At 34.7% G+C, this 23,202-nt stretch overlaps 1 protein-coding gene across 2 annotated transcripts in view; it reads left to right on the top strand.

Annotated features, from left to right (window-relative positions):
• Positions 1–18,016, top strand: part of Sf3b1 (splicing factor 3b subunit 1) — a 124,659-nt gene extending 106,643 nt beyond the window's left edge. For both annotated transcript variants that reach the window (XM_085817857.1, XM_085817861.1), the window contains 2 exons: positions 16,667–16,883; positions 17,773–18,016. In XM_085817857.1, coding sequence (XP_085673983.1) covers positions 16,667–16,883; positions 17,773–17,931 — 376 coding nt within the window. In that variant the 3' untranslated portion in view covers positions 17,932–18,016. The remainder of the gene's footprint in view (positions 1–16,666; positions 16,884–17,772) is intronic.
• Positions 18,017–23,202: the final 5,186 nt, after the last annotated feature.

Below are 23,202 nucleotides of genomic sequence, written 5' to 3'. Positions count from 1 at the left end.
CATACTGCGGAGATTCAGATATCTCGAATTCCATGGGTATGCACCCATGAGTCGATGTGATTGGTATAAATCATGTCGTTCGTATGGTGCAAAGTAGAGATTTCAGCAGCCACAATGAATGATCATTAATTTTTCTTTTCATGTTAGCTGATACATGTATTACGATAACATACTAAATGAATGAAGATAGTCTTCTAGTTAAGAAGTATGTAATTTTGTCTGTGTGATTACTTTAAATCATGTACCAGATAGTGGAAAATAGAGTTTTCAGCAACTAAAATAAAGCGTCCCTGTTAAGATGTCTACAACAGATATTCAGATATCTCCAATTAGATAAGTATTGAAGCACACATGAGTCAATGCGATTGGTATAAATTGTATCGTTCGTATGGTGCAAAATAGAGATTTCAGCCGCCACAGTGAGGCATCATTTATTGTTCCTTTCATGTCAGCTGGCACATGTGTTACTATACCATACTGAATGAATGAAGTGAAGGTAGTCTTCTAGTAAAGATACATGTAATTGTCAGTACGGTTGGTCTAAATAATGTCTTCCAGATAGTGGAAAGTGATTTCATGAGGTAAACTAAAGCATAGACTCCAACCTTCAGCAAACCTTGTCAGTAGTCAACGCGCGAACGACATTTTTACAACTTTGAAAATGTGCGCGTAGCGTATGTTGTAATTAACCATTCATTAATTTTAAATTAATAATTAACTTTAATCAATTTTATTACATTTACAATCCATATACATATAAAACTGAATAATTAAAAATATACCTTGTAAATTATATGCACATTTAATTAGAAATTTTCTTTTAACTCCTCAAGCATTTACTAATAAAAAGTACTTCAAAACACTACTAATCGTAGAAAAAATCAGAAGCTATAAATCATATCTTTATTCTGGATATGATTTCTACAGGGAAATAAAATTTAAATAACCAAGAATGATACATATAAGTATTAAACAAAATACGCATAATTTATGAATGCAAAGATTTATATGTACCATGCTTAGCAAGCTTAAGTTCTGATTTTGAGAATGTTTTTTTATAACACAGTTCTTCATTTGCCTGCATATTTATTTTTTCAATCAAAACTGCTTCAAGAGTTTTAAGACCTAAATTTGGTCGAAATTCCGTCTGATTTTTTTTAACAATAGAAAAAATTCTTTCGCAAGCTGCATTTGAATGAGGTATTATTAAGACAGCAAGCATTACAGAAGGCAATACTTTGTATTTAATACACCCATTCATATTTTTTAATTTGGCAGTTTCTCCCCATGCTATATCAATACGCAAATCTACAATTTCTTTCAAATCATCTACTTGATACATGGAAAACTCAATTTCTACTTGATTAAGACATTTTTCATCAATAATGGATGGAAAAGTATTCATCAAGTAAAGAACAGATGAAAATGAGACTTCAGTTCTCAAGTTGATGTCAGCAACTTCAGCATGTTTTAGAAATGGATCACTCAGTGGAAATTTATCAATTATATATGAACATGCAGTTACAAAAAAAGCTCGCACAGAATTGAAAAATGATTTCACTTCACTTTCATTCAACTTGGCATTTTTTAAATATAGTCTTGTTTCCGCACCAATCACTAAATTTTCATTTTCTTTTTGTTTACTATGAAATGGAATAGACGTTAGAGTAACATCTTCATTTTCTTTAGAAATTACTGATGGTTTTACGAATCTTAACAAATAAATTCATTAAAAGTTCAAAAAGTTCTCTTCTCAATTTATGTATATAAGGAGCTTGTTGTTGCAAATTAATATTTACTGTTATAAACAAAGGCAAAGTATTTTTCAAAAATAACAAGTACAATTTGGTGGTCGGTGACTGTAAAATTTTTTTAATGTTTTGCAATCTCTTTCCTTCATTCTCACTGTTATCTGGTTTATCTCCAAAAAAATTTATCACAGCATCCCACTGTTCCAAAATCCTTGTTATAGATTCTAAAAGAGACAACCATCAGTACTGCAATATTTCAAAATTTTATGAGATTTTGCATTCTGTCCCAAAATTTGTTGAGCAACTTTGAAGCTATGCTTCCGTTTCGAACTTTTCTCCAAGTAAAAATATATATCTATTATCAACATTTCAATTTCTGAGCCAATTAATTTTTCAGTAGCTTTTTTTGCAGCTATATGCAAGAGGTGGCAAGGACAACCTCTGGTGATTATACTTGGTTGATGCATTTTGATAAATGATGCTACACATTTAAACTTTCCAATCATATTACTAGCATTATCTGAAGAAAATGATAAGCAATTTTTCCATTCTAAACCTTTGTTTTTAAAGTTTTCATTTATACAATTAAAAATACCTTCTCCTGTATTATTCGTGCATTCTAAAATAGAAATCAATGAAGTAATTATCACTCCCTTTTCTTTACTGTAGTATGTTATAACCAATGGGTACAGTTTGTTATCATTGTTATCATTACTTCCATCAGTACTTAGAGAAAACGATGTACTGCACACTGATTTTATAATATCAGCAACAGTATTTTCTGCAAGCGTTTTCACAATAGCAGCAGTTTTGGTATGACCGCAGCTAAATTTTTTTTTGCTATGGCAGAATCCGGAAACATTGCTTTGAAAAGCTCTTTGGAATGATCCGAAACAGAAAGCGGTAGATTATGTTCAATTAAAAAACGAACAAAATAGCATTCGGCTTTTATAGGATCTGTTTCATCATCTTTTATTCAGAAATTTGTTATTTCTTTAGATTTTACGGTGCCAAGTTCTATATGCTTTTGAGAAAACACATGCCGTTTACAGTCATCTTTTCCGCCATGAGCAACTGAGAAGTCTTTGTTGCATACACTGCAGTGTGCGTGATTCACAGAAATTTCGGATGCTTTAATGCATGGAAATTCTGAAGAATATGAATCTTTAAACTTCTGCTTTGATAATTTTGGCTTCTTCGTTCGAAGCAGCATCATGATTAAAAATCTTTCACCTGATTCACAGTTCACAAGACACACGCTAAGCTCTCGCCGTAAACTACACAATGCAGCCGAATGCAGCCTAAACACGCATCAGCGAGGAACCTGGGAGACAGACAATTTGGTGGAACTATTGATAAGTCGTTAACGGTTGGAGTTACTGATCTACGATCGGCTAATTCTTCAAAACTAGGAACGCACTCAACACGTGATATATGATAACACGAGTATTCAGCCAATCATCGGATGAATTAGTTGGTTCCGTTTCGAGTACTGGTTCTCCTGCTCTTGTTTCTGTAAAATCCGTAGTTTTTTCCATACTTTTCGTAGCTCGTAGTTTTTCATGAATTTCCGTAGAAACTACGGAGAATCCGTAGTAGTTGGAGTCTATGACTAAAGTATCATTTGTTCTTTTTTTGTATGCTAACTGATACATTTATTCCTCATAAAAATTCAGTAAAAGAAATTTGATTTCCCTGTTAAATAGCATACAACAGATATTCAGATATGTCCGATTAGATGGATATTAAAGCACCAATGGGTCGGTTTGATTGGTATCAATGATGTTCTTTATATGTTGCAAAATACAGATTTCAGCTACCAATATTAAGGATAATTTAATGTTCCTTTCATTTAAGCCAATACATGTATTACTGTAACATATTAGACGAAAGAATTAAGCTTGTCTTTCAGTTTGTTACCAATGTTAGCTAGGTATCTAAACGCCCAATAATGTGTCATATAAAAAATAATGTGTCATTTTTTTTTCTTTCTTGCATGTTAGCTAATACATATATTACTGTTGTATATTCAGTAAAAGAAATGTATTTTTACTGTGAAGATCCATACTGCAGAGATTCAGATTACGATAACATACTGAATGAATGAAGGTAGTCTTCTAGTTAAGAAGTATGTAATTTTGTCCGTGTGATTGCTTTAAATCATGTACAAGATAGTGGAAAATAGAGATTTCAGCAACTAAAATAAAGAGTCCCTGTTAAGATGTCCACAACAGATATTCAGATATCTCCAATTAGATAGGTATTGAAACACCCATGAGTCGATGCGATTGGTATAAATTGTATCGTTCGTATGGTGCAAAATAGAGATTTCAGCAGCCACATTGAGGGATCATTTATTGTTCCTTTCATGTCAGCTGACACAAGTATTACTATACCATACTGAATGAATGAAGTGAAGGTAGTCTTCTAGTAAAGATACATGTAACTGTCAGTACAGTTGGTCTAAATAATGTCTTCCAGATAGTGGAAAGTGATTTCATGAGGTAAACTAAAGTATCATTTGTTCTTTTTTTTGTATGCTAACTGATACATTTATTACTGATGAAAATTCAGCAAAAGAAATTTGGTTTCCCTGTTAAATAGCATCATGATTGGTATCAATGATGTTCTTTATATGTTGCAAAATACGGATTTCAGCTACCAATATTAAAGATAATTTAATGTTCCTTTCATTTAAGCCAATACATGTATTACTGTAGCATATTGGACGAAAGAATTAAGCTTGTCTTTCAGTTTGTTACCAATGTTAGCTAGGTATCTAAACGCCCAATAATGTGTCATAGAAAACATGTCATCCAGATAGCATAAAAGATAGGAAGAACTAGAAATTTCAGCATCTAACGTATAGAATCATTTTTTTTTTTCTTTCTAGCATGTTAGCAAATACATATATTACTGTTGAATATTCAGTAAAAGAAATGTATTTTTACTGTGAAGATCCATACTGCGGAGATTCAGATATCTCGAATTCCATGGGTATGCACCCATGAGTCGATCTGATTGGTATAAATCATGTCGTTCGTATGGTGCAAAGTAGAGATTTCAGCAGCCACAATGAATGATCATTAATTGTTCTTTTCATGTTAGCTGATACATGTATTACGATAACATACTGAATGAATGAAGATAGTCTTCTAGTTAAGAAGTATGTAATTTTGTCTGTGTGATTGCCTTAAATCATGTACCAGATAGTGGAAAATAGCAATTTCAGCAACTAAAATAAAGCGTCCCTGTTAAGATGTCCACAACAGATATTCAGATATCTCCAATTAGATAGGTATTGAAGCACCCATGAGTCGATGCGATTGGTATAAATTGTATCGTTCGTATGGTGCAAAATAAGAGATTTCAGCAGCCACCGTGAGGGATCATTTATTGTTCCTTTCATGTCAGCTGACACACGTATTACTATACCATACTGAATGAATGAAGTGAAGGTAGTCTTCTAGTAAAGATATATGTAATTGTCAGTACGGTTGGTCTAAATAATGTCTTCCAGATAGTGGAAAGTGATTTCAGGAGGTAAACTAAAGTATCATTTGTTCTTTTTTTGTATGCTAACTGATACATTTATTACTGATGAAAATTCAGTTAAAAAAATTTGGTTTCCCTGTTAAATAGCATACAACAGATATTCAGATATGTCCAGTTAGATGGATATTAAAGCGCCCATGGGTCGGTGTGATTGGTATCAATCATGTTCTTTATATGTTGCAAAATACAGATTTCAGCTACCAATATTAAGGATAATTTAATGTTCCTTTCATTTAAGCCAATACATGTATTTCTGTAGCATATTGGACGAAAGAATTAAGCTTGTGTTTCAGTTTGTTACCAGTGTATATTGAGGTTTCCTATTAGCTAGGTGTCTAAACGCCCAATAATGTGTCATATAAAACATTTCATCCAGATAGCGAAAACTAGACATTTCAGCATCTAACATATAGAATTATTTTTTTCTTCTTTCTTGCATGTTAGCTAATACATATATTACTGTTGAATATTCAGTAAAAGAAATGTATTTTTACTGTGAAAATCCATACTACGAAAGATTCAGATATCTCGAATTCCATGGGTATGCACCCATGAGTCGATGTGATTGGTATAAATCATGTCGTTCGTATGGTGCAAAATAGATATTTCAGCAGCCACAATGAATGATCATTAATTGTTCTTTTCATGTTAGCTGATACATGTATTACGATAACATAATGAATGAAGATAGTCTTCTAGTTAAGAAGTATGTAATTTTGTCTGTGTGATTACTTTAAATCATGTACCAGATAGTGGAAAATAGAGTTTTCAGCAACTAAAAAAAAGCGTCCCTGTTAAGATGTCTACAACAGATATTCAGATATCTCCAATTAGATAAGTATTGAAGCACACATGAGTCGATGCGATTGGTATAAATTGTATCGTTCGTATGGTGCAAAATAGAGATTTCAGCCACCACAGTGAGGGATCATTTATTGTTCCTTTCATGTCAGCTGGCACATGTGTTACTATACCATACTGAATGAATGAAGTGAAGGTAGTCTTCTAGTAAAGATACATGTAATTGTCAGTACGGTTGGTCTAAATAATGTCTTCCAGATAGTGGAAAGTGATTTCAGGAGGTAAACTAAAGTATCATTTGTTCTTTTTTTTGTATGCTAACTGATACATTTATTACTGATAAAAATTCAGTAAAAGAAATTTGGTTTCCCTGTTAAATAGCATACAACAGATATTCAGATATGTCCGATTAGATGGATATTAAAGCACCCATGGGTCGGTTTGATTGGTATCAATGATGTTCTTTATGTGTTGCAAAATACAGATTTCAGCTACCAATATTAAGGATAATTTAATGTTCCTTTCATTTAAGCCAATACATGTATTTCTGTAGCATATTGGACGAAAGAATTAAGCTTGTGTTTCAGTTTGTTACCAGTGTATATTGAGGTTTCCTATTAGCTAGGTGTCTAAACGCCCAATAATGTGTCATATAAAACATTTCATCCAGATAGCGAAAACTAGACATTTCAGCATCTAACATATAGAATTATTTTTTTCTTCTTTCTTGCATGTTAGCTAATACATATATTACTGTTGAATATTCAGTAAAAGAAATGTATTTTTACTGTGAAAATCCATACTACGAAAGATTCAGATATCTCGAATTCCATGGGTATGCACCCATGAGTCGATGTGATTGGTATAAATCATGTCGTTCGTATGGTGCAAAATAGATATTTCAGCAGCCACAATGAATGATCATTAATTGTTCTTTTCATGTTAGCTGATACATGTATTACGATAACATAATGAATGAAGATAGTCTTCTAGTTAAGAAGTATGTAATTTTGTCTGTGTGATTACTTTAAATCATGTACCAGATAGTGGAAAATAGAGTTTTCAGCAACTAAAAAAAAGCGTCCCTGTTAAGATGTCTACAACAGATATTCAGATATCTCCAATTAGATAAGTATTGAAGCACACATGAGTCGATGCGATTGGTATAAATTGTATCGTTCGTATGGTGCAAAATAGAGATTTCAGCCACCACAGTGAGGGATCATTTATTGTTCCTTTCATGTCAGCTGGCACATGTGTTACTATACCATACTGAATGAATGAAGTGAAGGTAGTCTTCTAGTAAAGATACATGTAATTGTCAGTACGGTTGGTCTAAATAATGTCTTCCAGATAGTGGAAAGTGATTTCAGGAGGTAAACTAAAGTATCATTTGTTCTTTTTTTTGTATGCTAACTGATACATTTATTACTGATAAAAATTCAGTAAAAGAAATTTGGTTTCCCTGTTAAATAGCATACAACAGATATTCAGATATGTCCGATTAGATGGATATTAAAGCACCCATGGGTCGGTTTGATTGGTATCAATGATGTTCTTTATGTGTTGCAAAATACAGATTTCAGCTACCACTATTAAGGATAATTTAATGTTCCTTTCATTTAAGCCAATACATGTATTACTGTAACATATTGGACGAAAGAATTAAGCTTGTCTTTCAGTTTGTTACCAATGTTAGCTAGGTATCTAAACACCCAATAATGTGTCATATAAAACATGTCATCCAGATAGGGAAAACTAGAAATTTCAGCATCTAACATATAGAATCATTTTTTTTTTTTTTTTCCCCTTTCTTGCATGTTAGCTAATACATATATTACTGTTGAATATTCAGTAAAAGAAATGTATTTTTACTGTGAAGATCCATACTGCGGAGATTCAGATATCTCGAATTCCATGGGTATGCACCCATGAGTCGATGTGATTGGTATAAATCATGTCGTTCGTATGGTGCAAAATAGAGATTTCAGCAGCAACAATGAATGATCATTAATATTTCTTTTCATGTTAGCTGATACATGTATTAGGATAGACTTCTAGTTAAGAAGTATGTAATTTTGTCTGTGTGATTGCTTTAAATCATGTACCAGATAGTGGAAAATAGCAATTTCAGCAACTAAAATAAAACGTCCCTGTTAAGATGTCCACAACAGATATTCAGATATCTCCAATTAGATAGGTATTGAAGCATCCATGAGTCGATGCGATTGGTATAAATTGTATCGTTCGTATGGTGCAAAATAGAGTTTTCAGCCGACGCAGTGAGGGATCATTTTTTGTTCCTTTCATGTCAGCTGGCACATGTATTACTATACCATACTGAATGAATGAAGTGAAGGTAGTCTTCTAGTAAAGATACATGTAATTGTCAGTACAGTTGGTCTAAATAATGTCTTCCAGATAGTGGAAAGTGATTTCAGGAGGTAAATTAAACTATCATTTGTTCTTTTTTTGTATGCTAAGTGATACATTTATTACTGATGAAAATTCAGAAAAAGAAATTTAGTTTCCCTCTTAAATAGCGTACAACAGATATTCAGATATCTCCGAATAGATGGATATTAAAGCACCCATGTGTTGGTATCAATCATGTTGTTTATATGTTTTAATCATGTATTGTAAAATATGGATTTCAGCCAGCACTACTAAGGATAATTTACCGTTTCTTTCATGAAAGACTATACATGTATTACTTTAGCATAATGAATAAAAGAATTAAAGCTAGTCTTCCAAGAGTTGGCAATGTATATTGAGTTTTCCACCCAATAGTTGGTGTGATTCATATAAAACATGAGATCCAGATAGGAAAAATTAGAAATTTCATCATCCAAAATAAAGAATCATTCTTTTTTCCACAGGCTCGAGAAAGCTTAGGGATAGAGATGAGAAAATAAAAATTCATATTATCATAATTTTTTTTTATAAGTATCATAATTTTTTTTATAAGTTTTTAGGTTTTTATAATTTTTTTGTATTTTATATTTTATACTTTTTTTGGTTTTTATAATTTTTTATACACAATACAAACACTAAAGCAAAAAGCGGATAGGAAAGAGTTTACGATTAATAGGCTCATTGGCATGTGGCTTGTGTAGGAGAGTGCAAATAATTAATGGGATCGCGATGAAAATATTCTTAGGCAGATTTAGAATCTGCGGGAGATGTGATTCTTAAGTAAACAGATTGATAACTTTGCTTGAAGATCTTGGATTGCAGTTGTGTAAGATGAAATAAGGAATATATGGCAGCTCGCTGAAGAGACGTCCTTCCTTCATGGCGCTGAAGTTCCTGGAGCTGAAGTTGGGAGGGCGTGTCTTGCCCTTTTGGATGGTGGATAGATGCCGAACTCTCGGCCAATCACGGCTCTCGGTCTCTTCTGTGAGCTGCGAATAGCAGGATCGTATGCTGGCATCTGTTGAAGTGCTCGATTATCAATCTGTTTAATTTTAAGGAATAAATTTTGACTATGTTTTTTGATAAGATAATCAACAGGTTTAATGTTAAGGTCCGAATGAATCACATCTGTACGGACCTACCAGGCTGCGTTTAGGGCCATACGTAAAGTTTTACTTTGAAAAGATTGAAGTTTTTTCACATGAGTTTTTGCAGCAGTACCCCAGATTGTACATGCATTCATAAAGACAGGTCTTATAATTGATGTATAGAGAAGAATTTTGTTTTTAATTGACAGATGGCTCTTTCGAGCTAAAAAGGGGGTAAAGTTGGGCTCTAGCACCTTTCGCTTTGTTGAGAACATTTTCAATGTGAAGGCGCCAGAGTAATTTTGAATCAAGTACAACTCCTAGGTACTTGGAAGAGTTTGACCAGGGAACATAGTCATCAAAGAACTTAATATTAATGGAAGGGTATGGGAGGGGGCTACATTTGAAGATCCTAGCAGCACATTTAGCAACATTAATTTTTATTTTCCAAGTGATGAGCCAGTGCTCATGGCTAGAGAGATATCTCTGAATGATTTGGACCAAGTTTTCAAGGCGTTTGTGTTGGGCTAGGATGGCTGTATCATCTGCATAAAGTGCAAGAGTGATACTAGGTGATTTTAGTATGTCATTTATGATAATGTTGAACAAAATTGGGCCTAAAAGTGACCCTTGGGGGGACACCGCTTAGTATAGGACGGGGTGCCGAAATGAAAGAATTAACTCGTACAGAAAAAGATCTATTAGTGAGGTACGAATTAATTATATGAATTAAATGGGCCGAAACGTCAAGTCGTATGAGCTTGATAATGATTCCTATATGCTAAGTCCTATCAAATGCTTTGGCTATGTCAAGAAATAAAGCGCCAGTAAGCATTTTGTTACGAAACCCTTCGTGAATGAACTCCACTGTCCTCAGCAGCTGGTGCGTAGTGCAGTGTTTTGCTCGAAATCCAAATTGTTCATCAATCAGAACGTTGTGATTTCGGAGAAAATCATTCAGGCGTTTAAGTAACACAAATTCGTATATCTTTGATAAAGATGATAGGAGGCTGATAGCTCTATAATTTTGAGGGTTTGAAAGGCTTTGGCCTGGTTTTTGAATAGGCACAATGAGTGCTTGTTTCCAGCTTTGAGGAAAATAGCAATGCTGTATCATAAAATTTATAAGCATTACTAAGAAAAATAGATAACTGGTGGGTAAATTTTTAATCATACGATTAGAAATAGAGTCCATACCAGGGGCTTTTTTGGGTTTGAGCTTGGTAATGTATTCACTTACCTCGTTCATGGATGTATATTGTATTTCTCTCGCGAAAGGCAAGGAGAGGAAACGTTCAACATCTTGTGGGAAAGAACTTGCGTTGTTCGCAAAAATTCCTTCATTATGTGGTGTAAATTGAGTTTGAAGAGAATCCGCAATTAATTCGGATTTCTCAGCGTCTGTGTGAGCCACCGCTGCGTCCGTAGCTAGGGACGGAATGTTAGATTTGTGTTTGCGTAGGCGGGCTGATGCGCGCCAAAGACTGTTATCATTGGTCGTTAGGGACTGAATGTAATTCGTGTATTGTGATTGGAAGAACTGGTCACATGATGCCTTGATCTCATTTTGGAGAGTACAGAGTTGAATTTTTAAGCTAGGATTTCTATTTCTTTGCCAAAGTCTCCGTACTTTATTCTTTTCTTTAATTTTGAGTTTAATTTCTTGAGGTAATTTATGAAAATTGGGTCTAAGGGTGGGTTTTGATACTTCCTTATAAGTATCTGTTAAGATGGTCGTTAATTGATCAACTGCCAAGTCTATATCATGGCTGGATTTAATTTCAAGGGAGGGCAAATTTTTACTTTTAAGTTTGAAACAAAAATTGTCCCAGTTTGTAGAGACGAGTGCCGGAGAATTTTGATTAAAAATAGTACAGTTAAGGTCTATGATCACGGGGTTGTGATCTGAAGATAAACAGTTTTCAACAGTCACGTGATATCCAAAAGGGATATTTCGAAAGAGTGCTAAATCAATGAATGAAGGGGCACCCCGTGAACCATATGTAGTGGGGGAATCCGGCGCAATAATTTTAATTTGGGCGCACTGAGCCCATTTTAGAAGGCCACGACCAGCAGGGTTTGATCTGTGACAACGCCAATGCTGATGGTGACAATTTAAATCACCAGCTATGATTAGATTGTTGGATAAGGTGAGCAATTTGTTAAAATCTACCACAGGTAAATTTCCACCTGGTGGAAGATAGGCAGAGATCATTACAAGGGAGGGTGAATTTTGAATGAAAATTTCGATGATTGTTGCCTCGAGTTTGCTCATACTCGGAGTGTCAATTCTTTTGTGAGGAATTGAATTTTTAATATAGACACAAGTGCCACCATGATAAACATCACGAGTATTAGAAGCTTGTCTGTCATTTTTATATAATGCATAATTTGCAAGCTTGGGAGCTCTCCCTGGCTGGAGTTTGGTCTCTTGGACAAAAATAATATCAAAATCTTTCTCTTCTACATAGTCTCTAAACTCATGGAATTTGGATAGGATGCCATTTGCATTCCAGGTGCATAGTTTTAAGTTTTTCAATCTTTTCAAAGTATTGAATTTTACTGACTGGGGATATCAGAGAATTGGAGAGTAATATAACTCTCAAAGATGTAGTATGCCGCGTCAGCACCAGATGGAGCCACTCTGAGCTGCGGTAAGGCGTTTTTGAATGCCAGAAGTAATTTGCTGTGGTCAATACCAGGCTGATTGGAAATTTGAATAATAGCCAAAAGGATTTCGGTACAATTTAGTGTCGAATTAGCTCCTAAGGGGGCCGATAAATTTGGAATAATTTGTGGTGCAGCCTGTTGCATACCCGTAAGGGCAGCAGAGTATGAAACTCCAGGGCGAATATTATTTGCACTGGGAGTGTGTGTAGCCGGCAGTATTGGAAATGTATTATGTTGTAAGTTAAATTTGTTAGTGTTGTCAACGGTCTGACTGGGTTTGGTACTTGGCTTTGGAGGTTGTCTGTTTTTGGAGCCGGGAAACTTCGGGCAGGAACGCCAGTTTGCTGCATGGTTTCCTGAGCAATTTGCGCATTTGTTCGGCTCTTCGAAAGGTTTTGTACAATCCTTTGCTTGATGCGGTCCAGCACATCTGACACAACGTCTTGGTAAGGTGCAGACTTCGGACGAATGAAAAAATCCCTGGCAACGCCAGCATTGGGAGGGACCCTTCTGTCCTTTGAAGTGCTCCATGGAGACTTCAGTTCCAAGGAGTTCGGTTATTGAATATATTTCCTCAGCTTTTAGGCTATTGTAGATTTGCAAATAAAAGAGGGGCATCGGCATCTTCGTTTTCCACTTCTTCAGTTGAGAAATTTTATGAATTTTGAAGCCAAGCACTTCAACCGCAGTCTGTACAACGTTGAGTGGTGTACTGGAGGGTAATCCCCTAATGATAACTTTAAGTGGTCTATCTGCTTTTGAGTGTGTGTGACTTGAATTCAATGTTATTTTCTGTGAGGAATCTAACAACTGTTCTATAATCAGTTTCATTAGTGGTTGTGAGTTTAAGAAAGTCTATGTTTTGTTTGGAAAGAACAGTTGGTGCATGTCGGCGTAACTGATTGAGGAGAAAGAACCAATCAGCACGCGGTTTTATGAAAATTGGAGGTGGTGCTTGAGTGACAGCCGGCTGCTGAGTCGAGTGTTCAGTGTTATCAGAGTTTTGTATGTTTGTGAAAGAATTAGATGTTGTAATGTTTTCATTATCATTAGTGTTGGGTAATGGTTTTTTGGCAATTAGATGTTTAGGAGGAACTGCAAATCCTTCATTGTCTGTGGGTCTAGTTCGTTTTTTAGATTCGAGTTTAGAAGTATCTTTTGGAGGATTTTGATTGGCTGAGGATGAGGGTGGATTTGAATTTTGAGTTTTAGGATCAGAATTTTTGATTTTAGGATCAGAATCAGGTGTTTTAGTAGATTTTTTGCATTCTTTGAAGAATTCCTCTTCAGTGGCTGGGAGGGTAAATAAATTAATGCCTAGTTTAGTGCAGAGGGTATGCAAGGAAAATAAAACTTTCTCACCCTCATCCTGCAACTGCTTAATCATCAATTCCTTGTTAGGTGTCTCCGTTCTTTGAAGTCGCTGAATATCAAAAAGGAGGTCTGTGTGGCGATTTTTCAGAGAATAAATTTGGATTGCGCTTTTCGACAGCTCAAGTGCAGAAGGAGAGGCAGGTGGAGTAGATGCAGTAATTTCCATTTCAGTTTGGATCTGTAGAGGCGGAGGAGAAGTAGATTGTTTGCCCACTGGCGGCGCCGTATTCTGGATTCCGTTCACATTGACATTACGGAGCTCAGAGCTCGTACGTCCATTGCTCAAATTTTTCCTGAAACTTACTTCTTACGTGAATTTCAACTTCCCCAGCAGTATCATTTGGTAAAATATCATTATCATTATTTAAAACATTGCCATTCCATTCTTCTTTGTCACTAGCCTCTGCAATTTCTGGGGGAACAACAACATCAGTTTCTTTCTGGTCATTATTAACATTATCATCATCAGTTTCTTCATCAAAAAATCTTTGAAGGGCTTCTTTTAATGTAAGATACCTCGTTCTAGGCATTTTTAAACAACCAAAACATCGAAAGGAATGAGTGAAAAAGGGGATTGACTACCTGTTTCCTGCTGATGTTGTGTCAGCGCAACTCCTGTTTTCCCTTCCTTCCCAACACAAATATAAACATCTGACTGATGTAATGTTCTGATAAACGGTGACCTTGACTAAAAATAGATCACTCATAAAGACGGTGATTCTTTCCTTAAATATTGTTAGCAAAAATACCTGGTCGAAAATTTTGCTTAAAGTATGCAATTAATTATTATAAACAAAATGATTGTTGAAGGCAAATATTTTTTTGCAGAAATAATCTTCATAATATTCCCTACACAAAATCATCTGCTGGTATAAAATATCTTAGGTAGTTATATTTATATACGCATTTATTTTGACCGTTGCGTCAACGCAACACCAGCGACTAATGGGTTAAGATGTGTGCAATGGACATTCAGATATCTTCAATTATTTGGGTATTCAAGCACCCATGGGTCTGTGTGATTGGTATCAATCATGTTGTTTGTATGTTGCAAAATATAGACTTCAGCAACCATTACTAGGGATAATTTATTGTTCCTTTCATCTAAGCTGATACATTATTACTGTAGAAATGAATGAAAGCTAATCTTTTGAGTACAAATCTTAGCAATGGATATTGAGTTTTCTAATTAGATAGGTATTGAAACACTAATAGTCAACGTGATTGATATAAATCGTGTCATTCAGTTGGAGAAAACTAGAAATTTCAGCATCTGAAATAAAGGATCATTCGCTTTTCCTTGCATGTTAGCTAATACAGTTAATATTCAATGCAGATTCGAATATCTGCAGTTTGATGGAATCCCAATACCCACGAGTCGATGTAATTGGTGTAAATCATGTTGTTTGTATGATGTAAAATAGAGACTTCAGCAGCCAGAATGAGGGATCAGTTATTGTTCCTTTCATGTTAGTTGATGCATGTACTACTATAGATTAGTGAATGAAAAAATTAAAAATTTAGTCATCTTGTTATGATTCATGTAATTCAGAATTTTTCAATTAAATAGTTACTCATGCACCCAATAGTCGGTGTGACTGGTATAAGTCATGCCGTCCAGATGGTGCGAAATGGAAATTTCAGCAGTTAAAATAAAGGTGCATTTGTTGTTCCTTATATATTAGCTGAAACATTTATTACTTTTTAATATTCAATAAATGAAATTTTGTTGCCAGTTAAGATGGGTACAGTGGGTATTCAAATCTCTTCAATTAGATAAGCATCCAAGCGCATATGAGTCTGTGTGATTGGTATAAATCATGTTGCTAATATGATGCCAAATAGATATTTCAGCAGCTATAATGAGAGATGATTTGTTATTTCTTTTATGTGAGCCAATATATTTATTACTGTTGATATTTAGTAAAAGAAAGTTATTCTTCAAGTTAAGATGTGTATGGTATTCAGGTATCTCTAGTTGGATAATAATAAGTAAGTAGTACTCATTGAGATAAGTACTCACAAGTTGTGAATGGTATGAATTAGATAATTTGTATGGTGCAAAATGTAGACTTCAGGAGCCAGTATCTTCCATTTCTCACATGTTAGCTGATTCATTATTGGATGTTTAATTAAAAATCTAAAATCTTATCTTTCATGAAAGGCTCAAGCAATGGATTCAGAGCTTTCCAATTACGTAATATCTATCACCCATTAGTTCCAAATTTAGTTTGGTGTAAGTCATGCTATTATGGTATTAATTAGATTGTATCATATTCGAAGTGGAGATGCTTTTAATACAGCACAAAGTCTGTAACCCGGATGTCCATTATTCGGAATGATCTATAATCCGGACCTTAAAGCCACAAACTTACGCATGCACATTTGATGTGCGCAAAGCCAGTAAAGCATTTACCCATACGCACTTCCGATAGTAAAGAAAATAACAGAGAATGTTATTGATAACGAAAAAATTTTGATTGACAAGTTAGTCGGTATTCTTGACACAGCAATTACAGGACTTGAACAGTGGAACTTTTTAACTGAACAAGAAATCATGTCTGTGTATAGAATTAAAGAGAAAGTATTAGCACAAAAAATGAAGCAACTTACATTGAAAGAAATATTTACTAAAGTAAACAAATAAATATTAAGCTTTTTTTTGTAAATTTTGATACCCTTTAGATCATAACTCTTTATTTCATAAATTATGGTTTCATATTTTTAATTGTATAATTTCTGCATGCCATCTTATTAGATTTAAATTGATGATCTATAATCCGGAAAAAACCCTAATCAGGAATCGCCGAAGTCCCGACGAGTCCGGATTACGGACTTTGTACTGTATTTTCATAAGTGAATTTTGGTAATTAATGTTTGTAAGATATAAATTTTGTGAAAACAAATTTTAAAATTTAGGGACTTTTTCAAATACTATAAAGTAAATTTTAGACTGAGAATATTATTTGCAAAAATTGCATTAACTAGAACGTTTTTAAAAATTCTTTTCAGAGATCTAGTCCACCGACAAACAGCCTGCGCTGCTATCCAACATATGGCATTAGGAGTTTATGGATTTGGCTGTGAAGATGCCCTTGTTCACCTCCTGAATTACGTCTGGCCAAATATTTTTGAGACATCTCCTCACTTAGTGCAAGCATTTATGGGAGCAGTAGAAGGTGTACGGGTGGCTCTTGGGCCAATAAAAATTTTACAGTACTGTTTACAGGTAGGCTGTTCAAATCTTTTTTTTAGTGATTGTCTGTAACTTTTGGAAAAATAATTTGATAAATCAAGTATATAAGAACCTTGGCTTTGGCAGTAATATTCTACAATTCTTCACATTTTAAAAATCAAGTATGTTGGGACTTTTTTTTTTGCTTTGGTGGCAATATTTTGCTATTCCCGAAATTTCTATATTAAAAAATTGAATATATTAAGTTATATATATGAAAGTTTTGTAACTGAGATATTAGAAAGCTGCATTTTGTCACTGCTATTTTTTTAAATTGCAGGACATTAGATATCTAAATTATCTGATATACGAAACATTTCTTATTCTTGCGTGGTTTATATTTTATCTAAATATTTTTCCTGCTGATAATTACTGATTAAAGAAACTTGCAGTAAAACAAACAATCTGTTTTATTTATTTGTAAAGATCAACAAGTATAAACAAAGTGTGTAACACAGAATTTTGCAATATCTTGAATAAAGTTTAGTAATCAATATGGCATTTAAAAGAAAGCTGTAAATTTCTTAAAACTGATTTGATATTTCTTAAAAATTGAAGTATTGTATTTATTACTTGTTACATTCCTTACATTTCAAAGTAGATTTTGAGACATTGATGAACAAAAGAAAAGCAGAAAATCAGTTTGTAGTATTTCATACTGGCATAAAAGAAACTGCAGTCTTGTCTATTTTAATTAAAAGCAGTAAAGCTTAACTCATTCATATAGTATCAGACTTCTTTGTGATTCATCTTTGATAAGTAGTATTTTCACTTACATATATTAATGTATATTTATAATTTAGCAGTTGAAGTAATTGATGTTTCTAATAATTTGTTTGTTTAATGAACAAATCATAATTCTTGATGTTTTATTTCTCTATAGGGTCTTTTCCATCCTGCAAGAAAAGTAAGAGATGTATATTGGAAAATATACAATACACTATACATTGGTGGACAAGATTCCTTGGTAATTGGATATCCTCGAGTGCCAGATGATTCGAGAAATACATTTACTCGACATGAACTGGATTTGATTTTATAGATGATAAAACTATATTGCTGTATAAATGTTCTGTATTTAAACTTGATATCTTGTAGTAAAATAAAAGTTTTTTTGCAATTTTTGAGATCTAGTTTCAAGATATTCTAAGTATAGGAATGAAGAACATTTATTTCTACCAGAGTATCTGGTGATTAATAAGCATTCCGACATTATTTTGTTTAGAAGAAGGAAGGAATTACTGCATCTGTTTGGTGTAGTTTACATTGCTCGACATTGAAAATGCAACACCAAGAAGTGGTCAGAAAGTGATGAAATTTGGAAGTGACAGCAAGCAGCAATAAGTGGTCTTTATTTCAAAATGATTAGTCAGAATACAGAGCAAGAACGGCGTCGGCTCAGTAGGATGTAGGACCACGGCGGACAGCAATGCATGAAGAAACACGTCTAGGTATAGAGTTAATAAGAGTGCAGATGGTGTCCTGAGGGATGGCTCTCCATTCCCTTTCAACTATTTGCCACAGTTCGTTTTCAGAATGAGGCAGGGGCAGAGCCTGCAAACGGCGTCCAATCACATGCCACACATGTTCGATTGGTGACAGGTCAGGAGAGTACGGTGGCCAGGAAAGCATCTGTATACCTTGCAGAGCATGTTGGCAGATGCGAGCACTGTGTGGTCGGGCATTATCCTGCTGAAAAATTGCATTAGGCAGCCCCTGAAGGTAGAGGATTGCCACCGGCCGCAGTACATTATCCGAGTATTGTTGGGCCATCATAGTGCCCTGAATACGAACTAGAGGTGATCTGGAATTGTAGAAATAGCACCCCAAACCATTATGCCACGTTGTAGTGTGGTGGGGCATTCCACAGTTACTGGCAGATTAGATCTGTCTCCACGTCGATGCCACACACGTATGCTGTGACTATCACTGGATAAACAGAAGCATGACTCATCTGAGAACACAACGTTTTACCATTCTGTCTTCCACATCGCTCCAGTCCGGCACCATTCTAAACATTGGCGTCTATGCTGTGGGGTCAATGGCAATCTTCTTAACGGACACCGTGAGTGAACCAATCGACAGGAAATGGTTCTGGTCGGCACGGGAACATCCAGGGTGTCTTGCACATGCTCCAGAATCGTGGTACAAGTGACTTGCGGGATGAGTGCTGCACCTGCACCCCTCCTTCTTCTCACATTTCTTTGTTCCAACCATGTTCGCCCTAGCCGATGCACTGTGCCTCGCATCCATGTGGGTATCAGCTATTTGACGTAAGGACAAACCCGTCCTTCCCAGTCCGATCACCATACCCCTCGTAAAATCGTCTATCAGCTGGAAGTGCCTTCGTTGATGGTGGCCTGGCATTCCCTCGTTTTTATGCGCGTTATCATCTGAATAAAAAGTAATATCTAATCACTATAATTAAATTTGGTAAAAATATATCTATTTGAAATATGTTTCTTATTTCTTTTCAAAAGGTTGAGCATGTTTGTTCTTAAATAAATACCTCAGTATTTTTATGTCAATTTATTTTAAAAAAGTACTGAGACACGAATATTGCCCATTCTGCACATTCCTTCCCTTATATCTTACTTCATGTGCGTCAGAGAGCTGCAAATTTCACATCATTTGCATAACTAAATGATGTATATCTACTCTAAAATCTGCATAAATTCCTGACCACTCCTTTTTGGTGTTGCATTTTCAATGTCAAGCAGTGTATTTCGTGCAACCTATGTCATTTTCCTTGTATTTTGTGCTAATGATTTCAAATCTTAGATCAGTTCACTTTTCCTTTTTTGGGGGTGGGATTTTTGCTTTATGCCAGAGATTAGCATAGTTGAACATGATATATACTATTTCTGGTGATTGGATTCAATTGTTTAATTATGGTTAGGCACATTAGCATTCTTTACCTAAGGGAAGGTATATTGTATTTATGTCACAAAACATGGAGAAAAACATGTAAAGAGCCCACATTCAAATCCCAGGGAGTAAGCTGGCCAACTCATTCAACTGGGATTAGAGCAATTTTATTCCCTTAACCAGTCATGAGGCCCAGCAAAAAATTTTGGTACACTAATTTCTAAAAAAAATAAGGCTTTAAAATCGTAAGACTTCCTGAAAAGAACGAGAACTATTCATGGACTGTTTCAATAACAAGCTTAACTCATTGTAAACATGCATTAGGCCATTCATTTTTGTTATATAAGCAAAACTTCATTTGTGTCTGCAAAAAGTTAAAAGCAATCCAGCTTCCCTTCCCAAAAAAGTCAACATATGTTGACAACAATGAAATTGTGAAAATGTGCTATTACTCAACAGTTATGCTCTGTTAGTAAAAGTCTTTGCTTTGCAATAAGAATTTTAAGAAACATTCATGAAATGTCTATTTAGATCTGAAAGTGGCAGAAATTATGCAAAGTTGCAAGTGTTTTTGTGACTTGGATTTTTGTGCAATAGTAATGTAGTTGAAGTGCACATTATATTGTGCATGGACATCAGTAAATTCGTTGTGCCTTGTGCTGACAACCAATGCATGTGCTCATACCACACTGTAATGTTTCCCGCAAGATGCAATTTGAAACTAAAAGACTCGGCAGCAGAGTTTTGATAGGAGAGCAAAAAACTAGCTACTGATGTATATGTTTTGGTTATGCTAACTGATTAAGGCAAAGCAACTCAATGGGTATCCTATGGAGAGGATGATGGTGGTGAATTATTAGGTTTTATGTGCCAAATGTATGATCAATAACATTTCTTATTTGAGTTTGGTATAAAATTTCACAATATGTATATGGATATAATGATTATTTGCTATAAGAACATGAAACAGAATATAATTAAAACTATCTGAAACAAACTGATTGATATTACTTTCTGCTGGCATGAGAAGGTGCAAAAATTCTCAAGATGAAAATATAAAATTTGTTAAAAAATATATATATTTAAACAACAAAAACCAATCCAATGCTAATAGTCAAACAAATCAATATATTATTCACATCTTTTCCAATTAAAAAGTCTTAATCAGGACCATTAAAATATTTAAAACAAAGACTGCTAAAGTATGGACATTCAACCAAAATGTGTTATATCAACAGCAGAATATTACAGTTGGAGCACAATTGTTTCACTCTCAGCTTTAAGTAATTGTGCACTACTTGAGAGTGGCCATTTCTTAGGCAAGTTAATAAGACTTTCTGATTTCCATTTGATTTCCAATATTCCACACAAGGTTTTACAGTTCTCAGTTTATTTGCCTATTCCAGAGCAATTGCCACTAGTTCAAAACTTCACATTTGATGACCATTTCAATGTTACACAAGGGAACAAGCTGACTAGACTATTCAAAGTGGATTTGCTGTGTTATCTGCCAGCTTGTTACTTTTTATCCATATGTGTCCGGGAACCCAGCAGTAAAGGATCTGGTACTTGCAGCTCAGTAAGTTTAATAAGTTTAGATGTAAGACTTCTGTCACCACAGGATTCTTTGGATGTCAGAAAAACTTTTAGTGCAATAAGTGTGTCTGCGTTAATTATATACTTTTACTGGCTAAACTTAGATAAAAATTTAAGAGCCTAATACACCACAGTTACTTCAGTATTAAATATGGAATGCAACTGCCTATCCTGCACGTGATCTCCAGTCACAAATGATGTTCACATATGTCCAGCTGTTTTTGAGCAATCTGTGTATATCAGAATGTAACTGCTGCATTCATTTCGGTGCTCATGAAAAAGCTGTGTATATTTGTGCTTCCTTATCAAGGTGAAGACAGCTAGAAGCTAAATTTCTGCATTATCCCAGGTGGGATATGAAAGTGCCTTATTGCATGGGTCTTCACATCAGATACTGAATATTTTTTTTTTTTATCAAAGGCCAAGCTCTTACGAAGAACAAAGGAATGGAGAGAGTTTATGCTGCAAATAAACAGCTACAGCAATCATCAGAATGCAGATGCATGAATGGTTAGGTTGGGACATTATATGAAAATAATGATGAAGGAACAATTGCATTGATTCTACACAATAGACATATAGGAGGTACAGAAGATGTTCTAAAGGTAAAGGTTCCAGTGCAAACTTGCAGAGCTTGATGATGAATTGGATTAAGTTTCAATAATGCAGAAGACTGAGCTGTCTATAAACTATTGAGCCATATTCCAGTTTAGAAGTTTAGAGTCCCCTATAAAAGCACAGCAGCGATGCCCAGAAGTTCTGCAACCCAGGAGGTGTTTGCAAGGACTTGATCAAAAGTTCTGAAACATTTCTTCCTTGGATACATGATATGTGGAAAGAAATTCACTTCAGGTGCAAATAGAATTAATGAATCTTCAAGGTAAAGCTCGGGCTCAAGATGGAGATTTCGCTTTCAGTAAAAGTACATGCAAACAATCTTCTGTTATGAAAATACAAATCCATTTTTCTTTGACCATGCCTGGATCCAATTAAGAGACGCCTGTAATTGCCTCTTTCACATACCATATATCTGCAACTTGTCAACTAATTTGGAGGTCATCAATGTACAATGACCCTGAAATGGTAGGAGGAAGTTTCTTTAAGATAGTTTATTTTTAGGCTGAATAAAGTAATACTTAATGCAACCTTGAGGCATTTTGCCTTGTTCAGATTTGTCAGAAAAACAGAGCCAATTCTAACTTGAAAGGTTTTAGTCCGAATGATAACTGGTAGGTTGTAACATAAACCACTAGTGTGATGATGCAATGTGCCTTACTTCCATGTCTGAGCTTTTGTAATGTCAAAGAGAATACAGACATGGTGGGTTTTTTTTTTTTTTTTTTTACAAAGGCTTTACAAGTGGAAGTTTGCAAAAGGAGCAAATTATTGATTGTTGTTCTTCCTTTGCGGGAACCACTTTCATATGGTGAAATCAGGTTGTTTTTTCTCAGGTAATAGACAAAGTGGCAGTTTACCATTTTTTCAAACAGACACAACTCATAGGTGTAGCATGATGATAGTTAGAGGGATTCTTTGAGTCTTTCCCCAGCTTAGCTGTTAGAATAACAAAAGTTTTCTTCCATGCTTTGGGAAAGATATGCTTCTTCCACACTCGACTGTAAAGAGTGAGAAGGACAATCAATGACTTATAGGACAGATGCTTCAGTATTTCATTACTCATGCCACCTAGACTTGGACTAAACTTCTGTGTCTGTAACAAAGCTTTTTTTAACTCAAGCATTGTTATATTAAGCATTGTCTCTATTATAAAGCTCGCACCTGGACAGAAAGAAATGTAGGTGAATAATTTCTGCTGGAAGAAATGGTAATTACTAAAATGCAACTAATT

The sequence above is a fragment of the Stegodyphus dumicola genome, chromosome 1, assembly GCF_044657685.1.
Source record: "Stegodyphus dumicola isolate Sdum_Otavi_A_Nest chromosome 1, ASM4465768v1".
NCBI lineage: Eukaryota > Metazoa > Arthropoda > Arachnida > Araneae > Eresidae > Stegodyphus > Stegodyphus dumicola.
Note: the sequence above shows the minus strand (reverse complement) of the source record. Positions and strands in the feature narration are given on the sequence as shown.